The sequence below is a fragment of the Phocoena phocoena genome, chromosome 15 (assembly GCF_963924675.1).
Source record: "Phocoena phocoena chromosome 15, mPhoPho1.1, whole genome shotgun sequence".
In the NCBI taxonomy this organism is placed as follows: Eukaryota; Metazoa; Chordata; class Mammalia; order Artiodactyla; family Phocoenidae; genus Phocoena; species Phocoena phocoena.
In genome coordinates, this window is record NC_089233.1 from 79,676,921 (window position 1) to 79,695,556 (window position 18,636).

General features: G+C 44.3%; 1 protein-coding gene across 2 annotated transcripts in view; it reads right to left on the reverse strand.

Moving 5' to 3' along the window:
- BCAS1 (brain enriched myelin associated protein 1) overlaps nucleotides 1-9,986 on the reverse strand; it is a 96,503-nt gene extending 86,517 nt beyond the window's left edge. For both annotated transcript variants that reach the window (XM_065892447.1, XM_065892448.1), the window contains exons 1-2: nucleotides 9,915-9,986; nucleotides 7,330-7,408 (exon numbers count right to left, since the gene is read on the reverse strand). In XM_065892447.1, coding sequence (XP_065748519.1) covers nucleotides 7,330-7,408; nucleotides 9,915-9,986 — 151 coding nt within the window. The remainder of the gene's footprint in view (nucleotides 1-7,329; nucleotides 7,409-9,914) is intronic.
- Between the last annotated feature and the right edge of the window lie 8,650 nt (nucleotides 9,987-18,636).

An 18,636-nucleotide genomic window follows, 5' to 3' on the forward strand; every position in this document is an offset into this window, starting at 1 on the left:
ATTCCAATTCTTCTTTTAAAAAAAAACAAAATCAGGCAATTCTTTTTAGAAAAAATCAACTAGGAACAAAAAAAGGAAAGATTAATTTTTTAGAAACTTCTTACCCAGGTGAAACAGAGACGGTCCTCTGTTTCTGAAAAATGGCGTTTTCTGGCAGATAAATCATGCCTTAGTCTCCACCATTCATCAGCAGTGAGAACTGAACAATTTTTTTAAAAGGGGGAACTAATGTGATAAATTTGGTAGAAGGAATCAAAGAAGGAGAAAAATGAGGCATTTTTAGTTTCCTAAAAACTGGTGAGGTTTTAGGCATAAATACACAGGTGGGAAAGTCCAGGCAGGTGATACAACAGGGGAAAGGGACACTCATGATAGGGGCCACTCATGACAGTGGACTCTGCTTGTAGATTTCCCTGTCTTTTTATTTTGTCATGTTCACCCTGTGCCAGCCACGGTTCTTGGAGCCACCCTACACAGTTAATATTATTATTCTTCCCAGTTTCTAGATGAGTCTCTGAGAGTACGCATTTCTTGCCAAGGTTACATAGCTAGTGAGCGGCAGAGCCAGGACCTGGTCTGTGAGGCTCGGAAGCTTCAGTGTGCTCATATTAGTTTCCTTTTGCTGCTGTAACAAATGACCATAATGTTTGTGCCTTAAAACAACACAAAATATCTTACAGTTCTAAAGGTCAGACATCAAAAATGGGTCAACTCCTGGAAGCTTGAGGGGAGAATCTGCTTCTTTGCTCTGAGATCGAGCAGGACCCTACAGGACCTTCTAGGGGACAGACCTCTGTGTCCCCCGCCTCTTGTTTACAGAAAACCTTTAGCCTCCTAGGCCTTCCCCAAGTTCCCAAGAGCAAATTTAATCACAGAAATGAGAAAATGCAGAAACAAAGGAAAACAGTCAAGCAAGACAAAAGAATTATAGTTTAGCCACAAAACAAAGTCCAGACCTTTAGTTCCTCTTCAAGGGCTACAGATAATATCCTGAGCCATATCCTTGAGCTGCTCTGCAGATACTAAAAACCCCACAGGTGGAGGAAGTTAACTACATGGTGACCACCAGCAGGGAGACCCCAGACCAGTAAGAACCAGAAGGTTGATGACGGAAATTTCTGAAATACCTCCCAGTTACCTCACCACCAACCAATCAGAAGAATGTCCACGAGCTGATCACCCAGCCTGCAACCCTCTCCCTCAGCTTGCTTTTAAAAACCCTCCCCCCAAACCAGGGGAGAGTTCAAGTCTTTTGAGCCTAAGCTGCCCATTCTCCACGCTGGGTGCCTTGCAATAAACGCTACACTTTCCTTCACCACAATCCAGTGTCAGTATATGGCTTTGCTGTGCATGGGGCGAGTGGACCCAAGTTTGGTTTGGTAATCCACATTCCTTGCCTCATGGCCCATTCCTCCACATTCAAGGCCAGCAATGGAGCATCTTGAAGTCTCTCTCTCTGTGACATTCACTCCATCATTACATCTCTGACTCTGACCCTCCTGCCTCCTGTTACCATGGCTGTTAGTCTTGAGCGCTAACCCTCCGCCTTGCTTGAGGGGATGTAAGATGCAGAGAAGTGTTATCCTTATCTTACAGGAGACCACCAGAAGAGAAAAACAAGAGCCCACCGGAACTGGTTCGAATCAGCAAGGGCCAAGATGGCAGAAGCCCCGACCTCCAGCAGACCGTGAACTTCATTATATGCTCACTGTAATACATTAGCAGCTAAATGACACCCGCCAGCACCGTGACTGTTGACAGTTGCCATGGCAACAGCCGGAGGAGGGCATACAAGGACTGAAAAGGGGTGTTGTTCCAGTACTGAGCATACCACACCCCTATTCTCGGAGAAGTCATGTACATTTCTCCTTCTCTTTACTCAATTCCCTCCCTTTTGCCTCGACCCTCCTATATATACGGTGTCTCAGACCAAGGCGGGTTGAGAAGTTGATTTTCGAACCAAGTCCCCGCTTCTCCATTCTCTGGCCATGGAATAAAGCTTGTGCTGTTTCAGCCTCAGCGTCAGTTTCGTCATTGGCTGTGTGAATCCGAACAGAAAAAGCACCTTCCCCACCAAGGCAGGGGGCTTCAGCCTGGCTAGGGCCTAAGTGGTGATCCATACGACCAATCTGGTAACACTGCCTCTTATAAGGGCCCTGTGGTTACATTAGGCCCGCCTGGATAATCCAGGATCAGCTCCCCATCTCAAGATCTTTAATTTAATTACCTCTGCAAAACCTGCTTTTGACAAGCAAGGTAACATATTCACAGGTTCCGGAGACTCAGATGTGCACATCTGGCCTCCTTTTCTTAGCAGGATAGTTTTGAGATCCCTCGCGGTGCTGTATTTGGCGGTAGCTCACTCCTATTTTTGCTGAGGACTGTGTGTGTCTGCCCTAACTGATGCAACCACTCTACCAATGGACATTTTGCTCTGTTGGAAGTACTTCCCCAGCTACTTTGGAATTCAAATCAACATGTACTGGAAAAAGAAAGGGAGAAACCGAATATATGAATTTAAACAATCACGTTTTGGTAGAGCAAACACATTAGCCTCTAACCCGAAGTTGCAAGACAATGTGTTGCTCTCTGTGGCACTGCAGGTAAATGACATTGTGCGTGGCTTTGGCATCATTACCAGCTTTCTCTGACACAAGACTTTCAAATGGCATCTGAAATTGGCAAATTAAGCTAGAAATATAATGTGGCAATAAAAATGAGACATTTTGATTTTCTAAGATATTGTTATTGAAGATGAATTATAATGCTAAGCTTTGGAGAGAAAGCCCTCATTCACATGAGCTGTACTAATTAATGTTTGTTTGATATCAAAATCCCCTGGTCTCTTGCCCTTCCCAAGAAAAAATACTGTGCGAAATAAATTTATTTCTATGAAGAAACAGAATGTAATTTCCTGAATCACTTTAAAAGAGGTGTTTTGCCTGATTGCTCTCTCCCACAGTGTCTCTGGAAGACAAATAAGTAAAACATTGAAAAAGAATAAGGGATGTAGGAAAAACAAATTTTAGGGTCAGATTTTAAATTTCTAAGTGCTATGCTAGACAGAGCTAATACAGTTAACTTCAAACTGTAATGACAGCCTTTATTAACATTAAATCCAACACAGAAAAATAAACTTTCCTCACATGTTGACCACGTGCCAGGCACTCTTCCAAATATTGTAGGTGTATCAACTCCTTTAAGCTTCCCAGTGATCTTCGAAGCTCTGGCCTACTGTTATTATGATTCCCATTTTACAGATGTGAGAACAGAGAGGCTGAGCAATTTGCCTAAGGTCACACAGCAGAGCCACAAATTGAATTTAGGATCCTGACTCCCTAGGCTGTGTGCTCAGCCACTGTGCCATCACTGCTTCTCAATAAGTCTTGACAGGAAACATTCCCTCATGGCAATGAACAGCTTTAATTATAATAGGAAAAAGTATAGATGGAAAGAAGGAAAACAGTCACCCAGCATCCCACTTAGCTATTTTTCTGGTGACTTTTCTCTGTGTGCATACATATATGCAAACAGCAAGAGAGAGGAACACAAATGTGCATCAAAAGACCCAGTCAGAAAATTCTGTCCAAAGGACAAAAAAAGTCACCCAGAATCCCACTTTCATACCCCTTTAAAAACTGCATCGAAAATTATAATAACCTAGGGGAAAGAGCACGAGGATGATAAGCTGCCTTCCTCATTAAATGAGATAATCATTCCAAAGTGAGTTGCAGAGACCTGGGTTGTCAGTGAACGTAGGCAGAGTTTTTGACTTCAGAGGATTAACTTAAGCCCTTTACAGATTCTCAAGCCGGCGCTGATGCAAGGCTGCAGGGTATGAGAGCTACGTGCAACCAACCTACGACTCACTCAAACCAGATTCTCTTTTCCCTTGTGTGTAGGTATCCACACGGCAATACACTGTCCCAGACTGTTACCCTATATTTCTGTTACTTATTTTCCTCTTTCCAGGAAGACTGTCTCTTATATAAAAATAAATGTTGGGAGCAGGGAGGAAAGGAGGGAAGGAGGGAGAAAAAAAGGGAGGGAGGGGCAGAGAAAGGGAGAGACAGAAAGAGAGAGAAAGGCTTTTTCAATTTTCAAGTTTGTTCCTATGCCCTTCCTACACACTCCTTGCCCTTGTGCCCCATATTAAACAGGGGCATAAAAACAACAACAACAGTAATAATACAAATAAAATGATGATAAAGAAAACCACTTCTGTAGGGGATATTATATTCTCAGTGCCTCTCAATTTTTTGAGAACACCTACAGTTTGCAAATCATAAAGACAATATGATTCTCATTTCAAAGTCTGTGCATCTCAGCAGCCAGCTTTGCACTGTTCTCATCAAAGGCCACTGCTGTCAATACAATCCATTTTGTGCACATCAAAGTAGAAGCTTGACTCACAAGGTTGAAAGGCAGGAAGAGACTTGTGACATGATCTCATCCTGTGGTTGCCAATCCTGGCTATGCGTCAGAATCTTCTAGAAAGCTTTCAACAGTTCAGATCCCCAGGCCTCAACCTTAGGGTATTCTAGACAGAGGCTATGGGCTGGGACCTGGGCATCTAAGTTTTTAACAAGCAACCTAGGGGTATAATGTATTAAGAAATACAGGACTCCCCTGGATGTCCAGTGGTTAAGACTCTACGCTTCCACTGCAGGGGGCACGGGTTTGATCCCTAGTCGAGGAACTAAGATTCCACAAGCAGTGCAGCGTGGCCAAAAAATAAAAATAAATTAAAAAATAAACCTATATTTGGCCTTCATCTCTGTTCCTGGCACAGAGCTCCTAACACTTAACTTTAAGAGCCATGAAGAAGACTTTTATCATTCATAACAAGCCAGCCCCTTTTAACCACATCTGAGTTTATGTTATTGAGGTGACTTTGGAAAAGCCCCTAAGGATGGGGGCCCCGGTTGCCAGGGGAACAAGTCATGTGATTAGAGGGCTGGGACTTTCAGCCTCACCGCCCCCCATCTCCACGGAGGGGAGAGTAGCTGGATACTGAGTTCCACCATCAACGGTCAATGATTTAATCAAGCATGCCTACATAATAAAGCCTCCACAAATGTCCCTAAAGTACAGGGTTCAGAGAGCTTCTGGGTTGGTGACCATGTGGAGGTGCTGGGAGGGTGGCTTGTCCAGAGAGGGCATGGAAGATCCACTGCCCCATCCACTGCCCCCAGGATCCCCTCCCCCATACCTTCCCCTTTGCATCTCTTCCATCTGGCCATTGCTGAGTTGCATCCTCTTATAATGAACTGGTAACCTAATAAGTACGTTGTTTTCCTGTGTTCTGTGAGCAATTCTAGCAAATGACTGAATCTGAGGAGGAGGTCGTGAGAACCTCTGATTTGTAGCCAAGTAGGAACAGAAGTTGTGGGTAACCTGGGGACTCCCCACTTGCCATTGGCAACTGAAGTGGGAGGTAGTCTTGTGGGAGTGAGCCCTTTACCTGTGGGAGCTGCTGCTAACTCTGGGTTGATGGTGTCAGAACTGAACTGAATTGTGGGACACCCAGCTGGTGTCACAGAATCACTTGTATGGAAAACCCACACATCTGGTGTCAGATGTGGTGTGGGTAGCAGAGCATAGCGAGGGGAAACAGAGAGCAGTTATTTTTCTTACACTAGGAAATTCTAAAGCCTCTGGAACCAATGCTATGATTCATCTCATTGTTCAGGAAATGAAGCTGAAGCCCAGAAACTTACATGTAAAGGACAGCAACCATAACCATCATATAATCATGATAGCTAATACATAAATAGCACTTACTATGTGCCAGGCACTGAAAGATACACTTGTATTATATCTGATATCTATGTTGTAGGTACTGTTATTATCCCACTTCACAGACAAGGAGGCTGATGTTCAGAGACGTTAATTAACTGGCTCAAGGTCACACAGCTGGTAGGTGGCAAAACCAGCAGTCTGATTCCAGAGTTCTTACCCTCAACCACTGGGCTATACTGCCTCATATAATTTATAGATATTCCTCACATAGTAGGACTCAGTCATTTTTGATGCTTTGAATTTATAGCCTTATACTCCAGAATGAAATCAAATAGGTAAGTTACATTGTCCAGTTTTAACACTGCCCTCTGTTGTCTTCTATATTTTACTTGTTTCTTTGGAATTCCTAAGTGCTGGGTAATATGTAAAATGCTTGGTGAATGATCTCCTTGAGTCCTCTCAGCAATTCTGTGAGCTAGGTGTTCTTATCCCCACTTTACAGATGAGAAAACCGAGGCTTAGAAAGCCAAACGACTTGCTCCAGGTCACACAGCTAGTAAGTTGCAGGGCAGGGATTTTCACTTTGGTCTGTCGGACTCTGAAGAGGCCAGACTCTTAGTGTTTCTACTCTATTGCTTTTAACTCATTGCTGTAAAGCCTCGGCCTCTTCCAGGCGCCATACATACTCAAGAGATGAGTACTGTTAAGAGTTGAATTGCCGAGGAGCTCCCCTGGTGGCGCAGTGGTTGAGAATCCGCCTGCCAATGCAGGAGACACGGGTTCGAGCCCTGGTCCGGGAGGATCCCACATGCCATGAAGCAGCTGGGTCCGTGTGCCACAACTGCGCCTGCACTCTGGAGCCCACAGGCCACAACTGCTGAGGACCGTGAGCCTAGAGCCCGTGCTCTGCAACGGGAGAGGCCGCCGTGGTGAGAGGACTGCGCACCACTGCCAAGAGTGGCCCCCACTCGCCTCAACTAGAGAAAAGCCCACGTGCAGCAACGAGGACCCAATGCAGCCAAAAATAAATTAAAGTAAATAAATAATTAACAACAACAACAAAGAGCTGAATTGCCAAGAAGATGAAGTCCTAGCCCCCAGTTCCTATGACCTCATTTGGAAAGAGGGTCTTTACAGACGACCAAGTTAAGATGAGGCCAGTGGGGGTGTGCCCAATCCCACGGGGCTGTGTCCTCATAAAAGCGGGAGGTTTGGACACAGAGCGGAGAAGGAAGATGCTATGAAGACACAGGGAGAGCACCACGTAGAAGCCAAGGAGTGCTCGAGGCCACCAGCGGCCAGGGCGCAGCAGGGAAACAGATTCTTCCACAAACTCTCAGAAGGCACCAACCCTGCCCACACCTTGATTTCCAACTTCTGGCCCCAACACAGTGAGACAATACATTTCTGTTGCTTGAGCCACCTGATTCGTGACACTGTGTTTGCAGCCCCAGGAACTAATACAAGTGTCTTCCACGTGAGTCTGTGGCTTCAACTCTTCCATCTTGTTTCACCATCAACAGGGATCAGCAGACCCTTCACCATCCCCCCAACCCCCAGGAGGAGCAGTCCCCACGTGACACTGACCTTCATGGTACAGTTGAACGGAGTGGGTGGATACCATCACCGGCATCCCATTTTGACCACACTCGTCGCCAGATGCCACCTGGAACAGAACATGTGGCAGTATTAGCCGAGTCTTTGGGGAAAGTCTGAAAAACTCAAGCAAGAACCTCAAGGCCACAAGGGTGCCTCACAAAATTAAAGTCTGCATTTCTAGGAACTACCCTGTTTTCTATCACGCCTCAGAGAAACTCTATAACCCGCTGCAAGGACTGGACTGCTGTGTTGATAAGAGCTTTGAATGGTCTCTACCTCCTTTCAATGAGCCCCACAAGCACGAGCAGGACAGACACCCTCGTACAGGCAAACTGGGGTGCTGGTCTGACCAGGGAGGGGACCAGAACTCGACATGCTGTGAGGTTAACCACACTCCAGGGTCCTGCACACAAGCACAGGCCTCTCTCGTCAAATACAGGAAGTTCGTTGTTGCTATTTTTCTGCTCTGTGTCCACTCCTTCCCCTGCACTGTTACAACCCCCTTCCAATTTTAGATCACTGCCCTGAATTTTTTTCTCTTCTGTTATTTACTGTAGACATTTAAAAAGATTATACATATATATGTATGCACAGATGTACATATATATACACACGCACATATACACATACACTCACATGGAAAGAAAAAAGGTTGCAAAAAAGAATGTATGTTATATAATGTCATTTTAGTAATAAAATAAATTATACCTCTAATAGTTGGCATTAACTGAATATTGATTATATGCTAAGTACTTTGCATATCGTGTCTTATTTTGCTAATACTATTAGTAGTATGATATATGTTAATAAGTGAAGAGAGAAAAAAACCTAAATACTCACCTCCTGATGATGGGGAACTACTGGGGAGATGTGGAAGATGTTTCTTTTCTTTATATTTTTGTAACAGTTTTGCTTAAAAGAACCTGTGTTGGGAGTTCCCTGGCAGTCCAGTGGTTAGGACTCGGTGCTTTCACTGCCGGGGCCCAGGTTCAATCCCTGGTCGGGGAATTAAGATCCCCCAAGCCACATGGTGTGGCCAAAAATAAATAAGTAAAAATAAAAGAAGCCTGTGTTCTTGAATTTATCATTAACCCCACCAAGAAATCATAAAATTGAAATATCAAACTCATGAGATCATTTGGGTCTGAGGTCATAACGGGCATCCCTGGGGTAACACTTGGCGTGCAAATTTGATTTACTTGGCTCACAGAAGTTTTGTTTTGTTTAAGTATTTTGAAATCAGTTGCCAATATCTTAAAAATCAGGAGGTTGCATTAACACCATTTTCCAGCTTCACATGAAAAATAAGTCTCTGGGAACGTGCTGAGGGTGAAGTTGGTCAGAACCAGCTGTCTGAGGGTGAAGTTGGTCAGAACCAGCTGTCTGCAAACGGGCTTCACCCTCCTGCTTTGCTCATTTTTGTCACTGCCTGGTCCTGGAGGCCAGAGGCTCCCAGACTTGGAATCATTTGGGGATCTTGGGAAACTACTGATGGCAGGGCCCCTACCCGGAGGTTGTGTTTTAGTTGGTCTCAGGTGGTGCTGGGCATCGGGCGTTTTCACCGTTTCCCAGGGATTCTAATACGTGGTCAGGTGTGAGAATCTTCTCTTAATGCAGCCTTCTGTTCTGAGCAGGAATTCCCTCTATGCTGTGATCAATATCAGTTCGTAGGTATTACCTCCTCCTACAATGATCTCCATGTCTAACTGGGCTCTAGATCTTAAACTGAATTGATTGCAGAAGCACTGGTGGTGGACATTTAGGTTCTCTGCTGCCTGCCTGTAGATCTAAGGTCTAAGGAGAAGCATTTGGGTGTCCCTGGCCTCAGCCCTCCAGAGCAATCTTCTAAAGGAGGGATTCACAAACAAGAAGTTCTACACGTTGGCTGAACACGCAACAGCTGAGGAGCCTTGAAAATCCAGGTGCCGCCCTGGTTCCCACACACAGATTCTGATTTCATTGGTCTAGGGTACAATTCCAGCCTCACGATTTATTTTTAAGTTTCCCAGATGATTCTAATGTCCAGCCACGGCTGCAAACTGCTGATCAAAAACTGGGTTTCTCATCCTCAGCACTGCTGATACTTCGGGCTGGATCATTCTCTGCTGTGGGGCCATCCTGTGCATTGCAGGGTGTCTAGTAGCATCCCTGGCTCTACCCACTAGATGCCAGTAGCACTACCCGAGTTGTGACAACCAAGAAACATCTCCAAACACTGCCAAGTGTCCCCTGGTGGGGAGGCAAAATCACCCACAGTTGAGAACCCCTGGTCTAAATCCACCTGGGAACAGAGATCAGATTGGCCCCAGGGGAACCAATCACCATGGAGACAGGTTTCATAGGCTCCCAGCCCTGCAATTTCTGACTCAGCAGGCCTTGAGCGGGGCCTAAGGGCCTGCACTTTTAACAAGCTCCTTGATGGGTTCTGGAGGTTTGAATACAACTGAACAACCCCTGGGAAAAGCAGCATCAATCACGCCTCTGTGATGAGCCCTGGGCAGGCTGTTTATTCTGCCGTTACCCCCGACTCTCCCAACTAGTAGCTAATGACCCAGTGACCATAACTACACCACCTTGCGAGTGTCCGCTTCCGAGTCGTTCTCTTGGTCCTCGACTCTTTGGGAAACACTCATTTGGTTACCCATTGTTCCTGCAACAGAGAAAAAGAGAGACACAGAGAAAAATGAAAACCCAAGCCCAGCAGAAGTCTCACTCCTGCCTATAAAACTAAGGTGCAGAGACTGCCAAGGTATTGTGGGTATATTATCACAAGCCCCAGGTAGACCAATTGCTTGTGTTTATTTTGGGGAATGAGGGGAGATCTTGGGCTCATAAATTCAACAGAATTAAAGTCAAATGCAGCCCCAGTTTTCAATTGTATTTCATTGCTGGGAGAATATTATCATCTCAAAAAGGATATTCCGTGTAGATAACATTTTCTTCTTTCTTAGCCAGTCACAACTATTATATCAAGGAGATTTTAGAATGGGGACAGTTAAAATAATACTTAAAATTTTTAGTATTCTCTGATCCTCAAACTAAATTTAGTCCCGTTAAAACCTCTCATAGGACTGGCATTCTTTTTCATAGCATTTAGCACTATGTGTAATTATATGTTCATTTGGCTATATCTTCATTCATTTATTGATTCAACAAATATATAGTGAGTGCCAGCTCTGTACCTTACGCTGTGCCACACACTAGAGTTACAGCTGTGAATTAAATGGATGAGGCCCCCGACTTCATGGAGTTGAAATCTGTTGGGTGGACAGACAATAAACAACTAGACAATAAATCCACAAATCAGGCCGTTTTCGACAGTTCAAGGCAGCATGATGCAGTGGTTATGAGCACAGACCGGGAGCAAGACAACCTGGGCTTGAACCCTCTCCCTGCCCCTCACTGCTGTGTGTCCTTGGATGAGTTGATTAGCCTCTCTGTGCCTTACAGGACTGCTACAAGGACACAATGAGTTAATGCTTGTAATGCTTGTAAAGCGGTTAGGATAATGTGTGGCTCTTGAGAAGCAATATATATGTTAATGTGTTATCAAAACACATAGGATTCAGTGCTATGAATAAAAAGGAAATTTGTAACGTAACAAGAGGGGGGCCACAGCAGAGGGCAAGAGGTGGCAGCACTGAACAGGATGGTTCTGGAATGAAGTAACAATTGATCTAGATTTGGAGGGCAAAACAGCATTTAACTTCTGTCTGCCTTCCCCGATAACCTGTAAGCACCACGAAGGCAGGGACTGTCTGTCTTTACCCACTGTTGTATCTCCTATTCTCAGCGCTGCATTTGCATTGATCAGGTGCTAGATTATTACTTATTAGTTGAGTGGAGGGAATAATCATTCATAACAACCCCTCACCCGGCAGGCAGGCGCTGAATTAGACACTTACCCACATTATCACTAAACCTCTCGAGAGCCTTGTTCGAACAATGGTAATAGTTAACAATAATTTAGCATGTTCTCAGTTCCAAGTACTGTTTTCCAAGAGCGTTTCCTGTACCGTCTCATGTAGCCCTACACACCCGTGTGAAAGAGGTGTTGCCATCGTGTCCCTCTAGCTGAGAGGAAGCTGAGTCACAAGGAGGTAAATTACTTTCCAAAGGTCAGCCTGTTAAAGATGGCAGAGACTTTGTAAAGCAATTATACTCCAATAAAGATGAAAAAAAAAAAATCTAAAAAAAAAAAAAAAGATGGCAGAGACTAGATTCAAACACCGGCTGCCTGTGCTCCCAACCACTGGATGTTCCACATATTACTTTACAAGGCGAGGTAATAATATGTCCCACATATTATTACCTCCCCTTGTAAAGGAGGGAATTGAGTCTCCCAAACTCACCCAGGACACATCCAGAAAATGGCCGAGTGAGGATTTGACCCAGAGTATGTCTGGTTCCAGAAGTGGGACTCTTTCAGCCACTCCCAGCTTCCTTACTACCTAAAAGCTTTTCCACGCACACAAACGATTCCAACGTAGCGTGCGTCTCCAAAGACCTGGCTGCTGGCTCATCTGCCCTGATGGCTCCCAGAATAACAGCCAGGGCTTTTGCTTTCTGGCTGAAAGCAGCCAGTGCATCTCCAAGGATTCCCATGGGCCTCTGGCCCATGGTATGAGTTTTTATGCCCTGGTAATAGACTCAAGTAATCAGAAATTGGGGAGGCCAGAAAAGGGCTTTCTTGGGGGAACCTGGGAGATATCAGAATCTGGGGATTATATATGTTTACTAACTACAACATGTAATCAGGCTGAGCAGTGCTAAAACATACAGGACACTAGTTATGTTGCAATATTTTCTATTTATAAAATCCAAGATATACATACTTACAATAGGCCATCACTTCATCTATAAATGGGACTTTATGAATATAATATAGAATATTCAAGGCCAGGGTCAGGAAATGACAGCTGGGGGACAAATCCAGCCTGCCGCCTGTTTTAGTATGGCCAGTGAGCTAAGAATGGGTTTTACATTTATAAGTGGTTGGAAAAAAAATCAGAAGAATCATAGATTGTGACACATTAAAATTATATGAAATTCAAATTTGGGTATCCATAAATAAAATTTTATTGGAAGACGTCCATGCCCATTCATTTATGTATTATCTACGTACGTCTGCTTTCACGTACTGAGGCAGAGTTGAGTAGTTGCAACAGAGACCATATGGCCTGCAAAGCTTAAGATATTTACTGTCTGGCCCTTTCTACAAAGTTTATCACTTCTGCTCAAGATCACCCTGGGTAACACATACCCATTTTGCAAATAAGGAGACTGAAGCAGCTGAGAAGTTAAGTGTTGCCCAAATTGAGACTGACCAGGATTTGAACCCACTGTGTATAAAAATAATGACAACAACACTCTAACCATAGTAATGGTAAGACAGTAACAGTAATGATAACAACAACAAATTTGGTGAGTGCTCACCATGTGCTGAGAAGCTGTTCTAAGAGCTTTACTTGCCGTAAATGAATTTATTCCTTATAGCAAATCAACAAGGCAGTGGTATCATCACTCCAGTTTTACAGATGAGAAAACTGAGCTTTGTAGGTTAAATTCCTCGACCAAGGCCACTTGCAAAAATGGACACACACTAGATGACATGTCCATCATCCAGGTTTTATAAAATTAAAAATTATTTACCAAAAGATTTACAAACTTTCAAAGTTCCTGTTATTCAATCTAAATTTAGTCCAATTTGGGGGCTACCTTCAATAAAAATATTTGAGGTTATGAAAAAAATCTTTGGACTGGGAGAGGTGTCATGTGTGCAAGCAGGAGAGAAATTTTTTCAACCCACAGAGCTCGGGTTCGAGTTCGGGCTCCATTACCCCAATCATTGCACTTTTAAGGAGCCTCTTGGCAGATTCGAGGCCAAATGGACTCAGAAAAGGAAAATCCATTTGCACGTCTTTTGCAGGGACAACTTGGACTCAGATAACATTGCTTTCCACCAGCAGTTACAACATATGTGTTGTGAAATTGCTCCTGCCCTTCCTTCAAATTTTGCGAGGAGCCGGATTTCCACGAGACAAAAACAGTTACTGCCACCTATTGGTCAATGTCAGTATCGGCAGAAATGAACATATTCAGCCTCCAGGGCAAGGTCAAAATGTCTGGGGAGGTCAAAGGAAACGGTTTTACATTTAGCAGTTAAACCTTCCGATAAAAGTTGGCAAGACAGTGGCAAGTCCTCTAGCCCCAAAGATAGTACAACTAATAAGACAATAATGATGATCACATCTGCCTTATGACGTGCCAACCCAGTGCTAAGAATTCTAGGTGGAGAGCACTGCAGCAGGATAAAAATGTGGGCTCTGGAGACAAACCACCAAGTTGAGAATCCCTGCTCGGCTACATACTGAATGAGTGACCCTGAGCCAGTTACTGAGCCTCACTGGACCTCAGTTTCCTCTTCTGTAAAATGGGGATAATAAGGGCACGCACTTAAGAGTTTCATGGGAGTTAAGGCGTTAATACGTGGAAGGTGCCCCGAACAGGGTCTGGCACGCAGTGAGTACCCTGAAGGTGTTCTTCATGATTAGAAGTATCACCATGATCATCACTGATATTTTCAGTCATTTTCCGCCAGTTGTCTGATATAATCAACTAAAGAACTTTGCAGCACTTCTGATTCCCATGATCGTCTCACCAAAAAGTCAGGTTGGGGCACTGGATCTGTAATTTTAGCAAATGCACACAGGTGATTCTCACAATCAGGCACATAAGGGGAAACACTGTGATGGGGAACGTCAACCAGGTTGTCCCAGGAATGAGGGCATTCTGGGATGCAGGACTTTCCTGTTAAAGCTAGGAAAGTCCTGAGCAAACCAGGATAAGCTGATCACCCTGGAAGCCAGGTCGGGGACTCTGTGAGGCAAGGGCCCTTTTTATCCCCATTTAGCAGATGGTAAAACTGAGGCTCCAGGTGGTCCAGATGACAATTCCTGTCTGTGATGAAGTTTTCTCCAGTCTCCAACAAAGGAGAAACATAAATTAGATGACAAGTTTTTTCATCAAGAAAAACATATTCTTTGAAAGAGCTAGGTTTTATTTTGGAAAAAGAAAAAGTCTGAAGGTGATGTCAAAATGCCCCTTCTTTGATGAACTGATGGTGTGAGTTGTTTTGTTCTTATGACCTTATCTGACATTAAACACAAGCCTCCATATGGCAGAGGGGTTTGTTTTTGAAATTGGACTCATGTTTGAGGGCCCAGCATTTGGAGAACATGGGGGTAAGTCTTTGGACGGGGCTCATTCAGATGAGAAAGTCCCTTTACTTCTCCGCTTCCCGACTGCGTCCTTGAGGCCAGTCTTCAAACTGGGTTACACATTAGAATCACCGTTGGAGATTTAAATGCCCAGGCCCGGGCCCCAGCCAGACCCATTCCATCAGACTCCCCGGGGTGGGGCCCCGGCATCAGAATATTTTCAAGATCTCTGGGTGACTTCCATGAGAGCTGAGGCCAAGAGGTGCTGTTTTGGATATTTTGGGGAAGTGAGCATCCCCCAGGCCAGGGACCCTTCCAGATGCAGACTACCCTGGTACCCAGAACCAGGCTCGGGATTCTCAGATGGAGGAAGGGCATTGGCTTTCAGGTCCCACGAATCACAATCAGCCTGGGCATTTGAAAACATTCACGACCCTTTCAAAGCACTTCTTTTTTTTTTATTGTCTGCACCGCCCATGTGGCATGTGGGATCTTAGTTCCCTGACCAGGGATGGAAACTGCACCCCCTGCAATGGAAGTATGGAGTCTTAACCACTGGACCACCAGGGAAGTCCCGCACTCCTTTTTGAGCCCTCTGTTTTGTCAGCCCAAAAATCAAAAGAAACCTTCTGGGTCTCCGGCTTTCCTTCCCTGAGAATAGGGGTGCAGGGCACACTTGCTCCTGGACAGCCTCACCTCCTGATTGGTTGTTGAGAAGTGAGGGGCACGTGCCCCGCGGGAGGAGGGTAGAAGGGCAGCCTGAGCGGGGAGCCATCACTCTCCTCCGTTTCTGGGCACCCCCTCTTCCCCCTCATGAAAAAGAGCTCTGGAGTGACACATGCCTCTGTAAACCCCACGATTGTGAGGCTTTGGGCAAAGCACTGGGCCCTTTCAATGCATTTTTCTTGTGGAAAATGACAGTATTCGTAATGGTGACAACAATAAGCATGTTCTGAGTGTTTCCTATGTGCCGAGCACTTCTTTTTTTTTTTCTGTGGTACGCGGGCCTCTCACTGTTGTGGCCTCTCTCGTTGCGGAGCACAGGCTCCGGACGCGCAGGCTCAGCGGCCATGGCTCACGGGCTCAGCTGCTCCGCGGCATGTGGGATCTTCCCGGACCGGGGCACGAACCCGTGTCGCCTGCATCGGCAGGCGGACTCTCAACCACTGCGCCACCAGGGAAACCCCCGAGCACTTCTGATTTGTGTGTATTGACGACGTTCCTTGGCCCTTTTGCAATCGCTCTCTGGGTTAGGTGCTATTTTCTCAATTTTCTTTTTTTTTTAATTGAATGAAAGAGTCTTTAAATTCTACAGTGCTTTACAATTTTCAAAAGTTTCACACACATGGTTTCATATAATCCCATAATAACCGTTTCCCCTTACCACTATATTGCCCCTCCCCCGTTCCCTCTCCCTACTGGTAACAATCCGTTTGTTCTCTATCTCTGTGAGTCTGCTTGTTTTTTTGTTTTAGTCACTAGTTTGTTGTATTTTTTAGATTCCACTTATAAGTGATATCATACAGTATTTGTCTTTCTCTGTCTGATTTATTTCACTTAGCAAAATGTTCTCCAAGTCCATCCATGTTGCTATAAATGGCAAAATTTCATTCTTTTTTATGACTGAGTAGTATTCCATTGTATATAAATATGTGTGTGTGTGTGTGTGTGTGTGTGTGTGTGTCACAACTTCTTTATCTATTCATCTGTTGATGGACACTTAGGTTGCTTCCATGCCTTGGCAATTGTAAATAATGCTGCTATGAACATTGGAGGGCATGTATCTTTTTGAATTAGCATTTTTGTCTTTTTCGATATTTTCTCATTTTTTTATGAGAAACTGAGGCACAGGAAGGTTGTGACACTTACCCAACAATCTTTATACATCACAGTAGTGTGTGGGGAAGGTTAAATGAGGTAGGCACGTAGCAGGCACAGAGCTAGTGTATTAAATTATATAATGTCTGGTGCATTTGGTCCCACTTATCCAGGACTATATATTTACATTTTATATTTCAGATCTTGTCATATTTCTTGATGAGTTACATTATTATATTAAAATGCTCTCCTTAGGGGCTTCCCTGGTGGCGCAGTGGTTGAGAGTCCGCCTGCCAATGCTGGGGACACAGGTTCGTGCCCTGGTCTGGGAAGATCCCACAGGCCGCAAGGCGGCAGGGTCCGTGAGCCATGGCCGCTGAGCCTGCACGTCTGGAGCCTGTGCTCCACAATGGGAGAGGCCACAACAGTGAGAGGCCCGCGTACCACAGAAAAAAAAAAAAAAGTTCTCCTTAGAAATATGCTTCTGTTTCTCACAATGATTCAAGAGCAGTGTTTCTCAAACTGGGGGCCCCCCAGGGGACATCTGGAAATGTCTAGAGACATTTTTAATGGTCATGACTCAAGATGGGAGGCTGCTACTGGCATTCAGTGGGTAGAGACCAGAGACGCTGCTAAACATCCTACAATGCACAGGGCAGCAGCACAACAGAGAGTGATCTGGCCCCAATGTCACCACGTGGAGGCTGAGCTGAAAAGCAGTTCATGCAGGGTTTAGCCCACTGGCTGGTGCACAGCAGTTGAGGAATAAAGATTAGCTATTATTATAAATGGTAACTAAAGTGTGCCATACTTTAGAAACAATAATACCTACTATTTCTACAGTGCCTTCTCTATGCTGGGTATTGCTCTGAATGCTTTTCTGTATTAACTCTCTGTATTAACTTTTCTGTGTTAATTTTTTTTATACTTTTCTGTATTACATCCTCCTAAGAACCTCACGAGGCAGATATTCTTTTGGTCCCCATTTTACAGATACAGAACCTAAGCCCAGGGACCCTAAATTTCTTGCCTAAGACCATGCTATGAACTGAATTACATCCCCCTCCAGATTCACATGTGGAAACCCTAGCCCAATGTGACTGTATTTAGAGATAGATTAGAGGAAGTTATAAGTGTGGGGCCCTAATCCTCTAGGATTAGCATCCTTATAAGAGGAGACACCCAAGAGCTTGCTCTCTCTCTCCCACGTGAGGACACAGCAAGAGGGCAGAGGTGTGAGGACTGCAAGCCAGGAAGAGAACTTTCACCAAAATCAGAACTGGTTAGGATCTTGACCTTGGACTTCCCAGCCTCCAGAATTGTAAGAAAATAAATATGTGTTGTTTAAGCCACCCAGTCTATGGTATTTTTGTTATGCAGCCTGAGCTGACCAATACAGATGATCAGCTAGTAAGAAGAAACATCAGGACTTAACCCTTGGCAGCCTCGTTCCAGAGTTCAAACTCTTAACTTTCTTACCTTTACTGTCTCCTCTGCCATATAAGTTATGCTATATTTTATTTATTAATACAACATAGAATATTAAATATTTATTGCATATGTGTTTTTGCAGTGAGAAATTAAAATCATAACTAGTCAAGGAATGTAGCCAGATCTAAAGTGAGGAATAAAAAATTGAGAAGTCATCAATAATCTTTGGAAAGATTTAGCCCGAGGGCTTGGCAGTAGTCAGATGAGAAAATATTAGTTTTTACTATTTATTTCTCATATTAATGTTATGATCCCATTAGCTCTGTGGTCTGATCCACAAGTAAACTGGCCATCCTGGAAGTTTCCTTTGAATCCCTCCTCATTTACTCCAGTGATTTGTGTTCATGTGGCTTCATTTAATTTAATCAATTAATTAATTTTAAAGATTTTTAATTGAATAAATTTGATGTGTAACATTGTGTAAGTTTAAGGTGCAACACGTTACTTGGATACATTTATATATTGCAAGGTAACTGCCGATGTAGTGATATTTATCACATTACACAACTGTAAAGCAATATTATTTTCTATACTCATTATACTGTGTACTAGATCTCTATGGCTTATTTATGACTTGTTGCAAGTTTGTTCTCTTAGACACCTTCACTTTTATCCCCTCCTAGCCCTCCCACCGCCGCCAGCATCTCCTCATTTTAGTTACAGCTTAACGGTACGCTGTCCTCCTGGGAACAGATCAAACACCAAATATGGTACAACCTGCCCTGGAGAAAGAGCATTTCTGCAGCTGCCTTACCAGCCGGCAGCT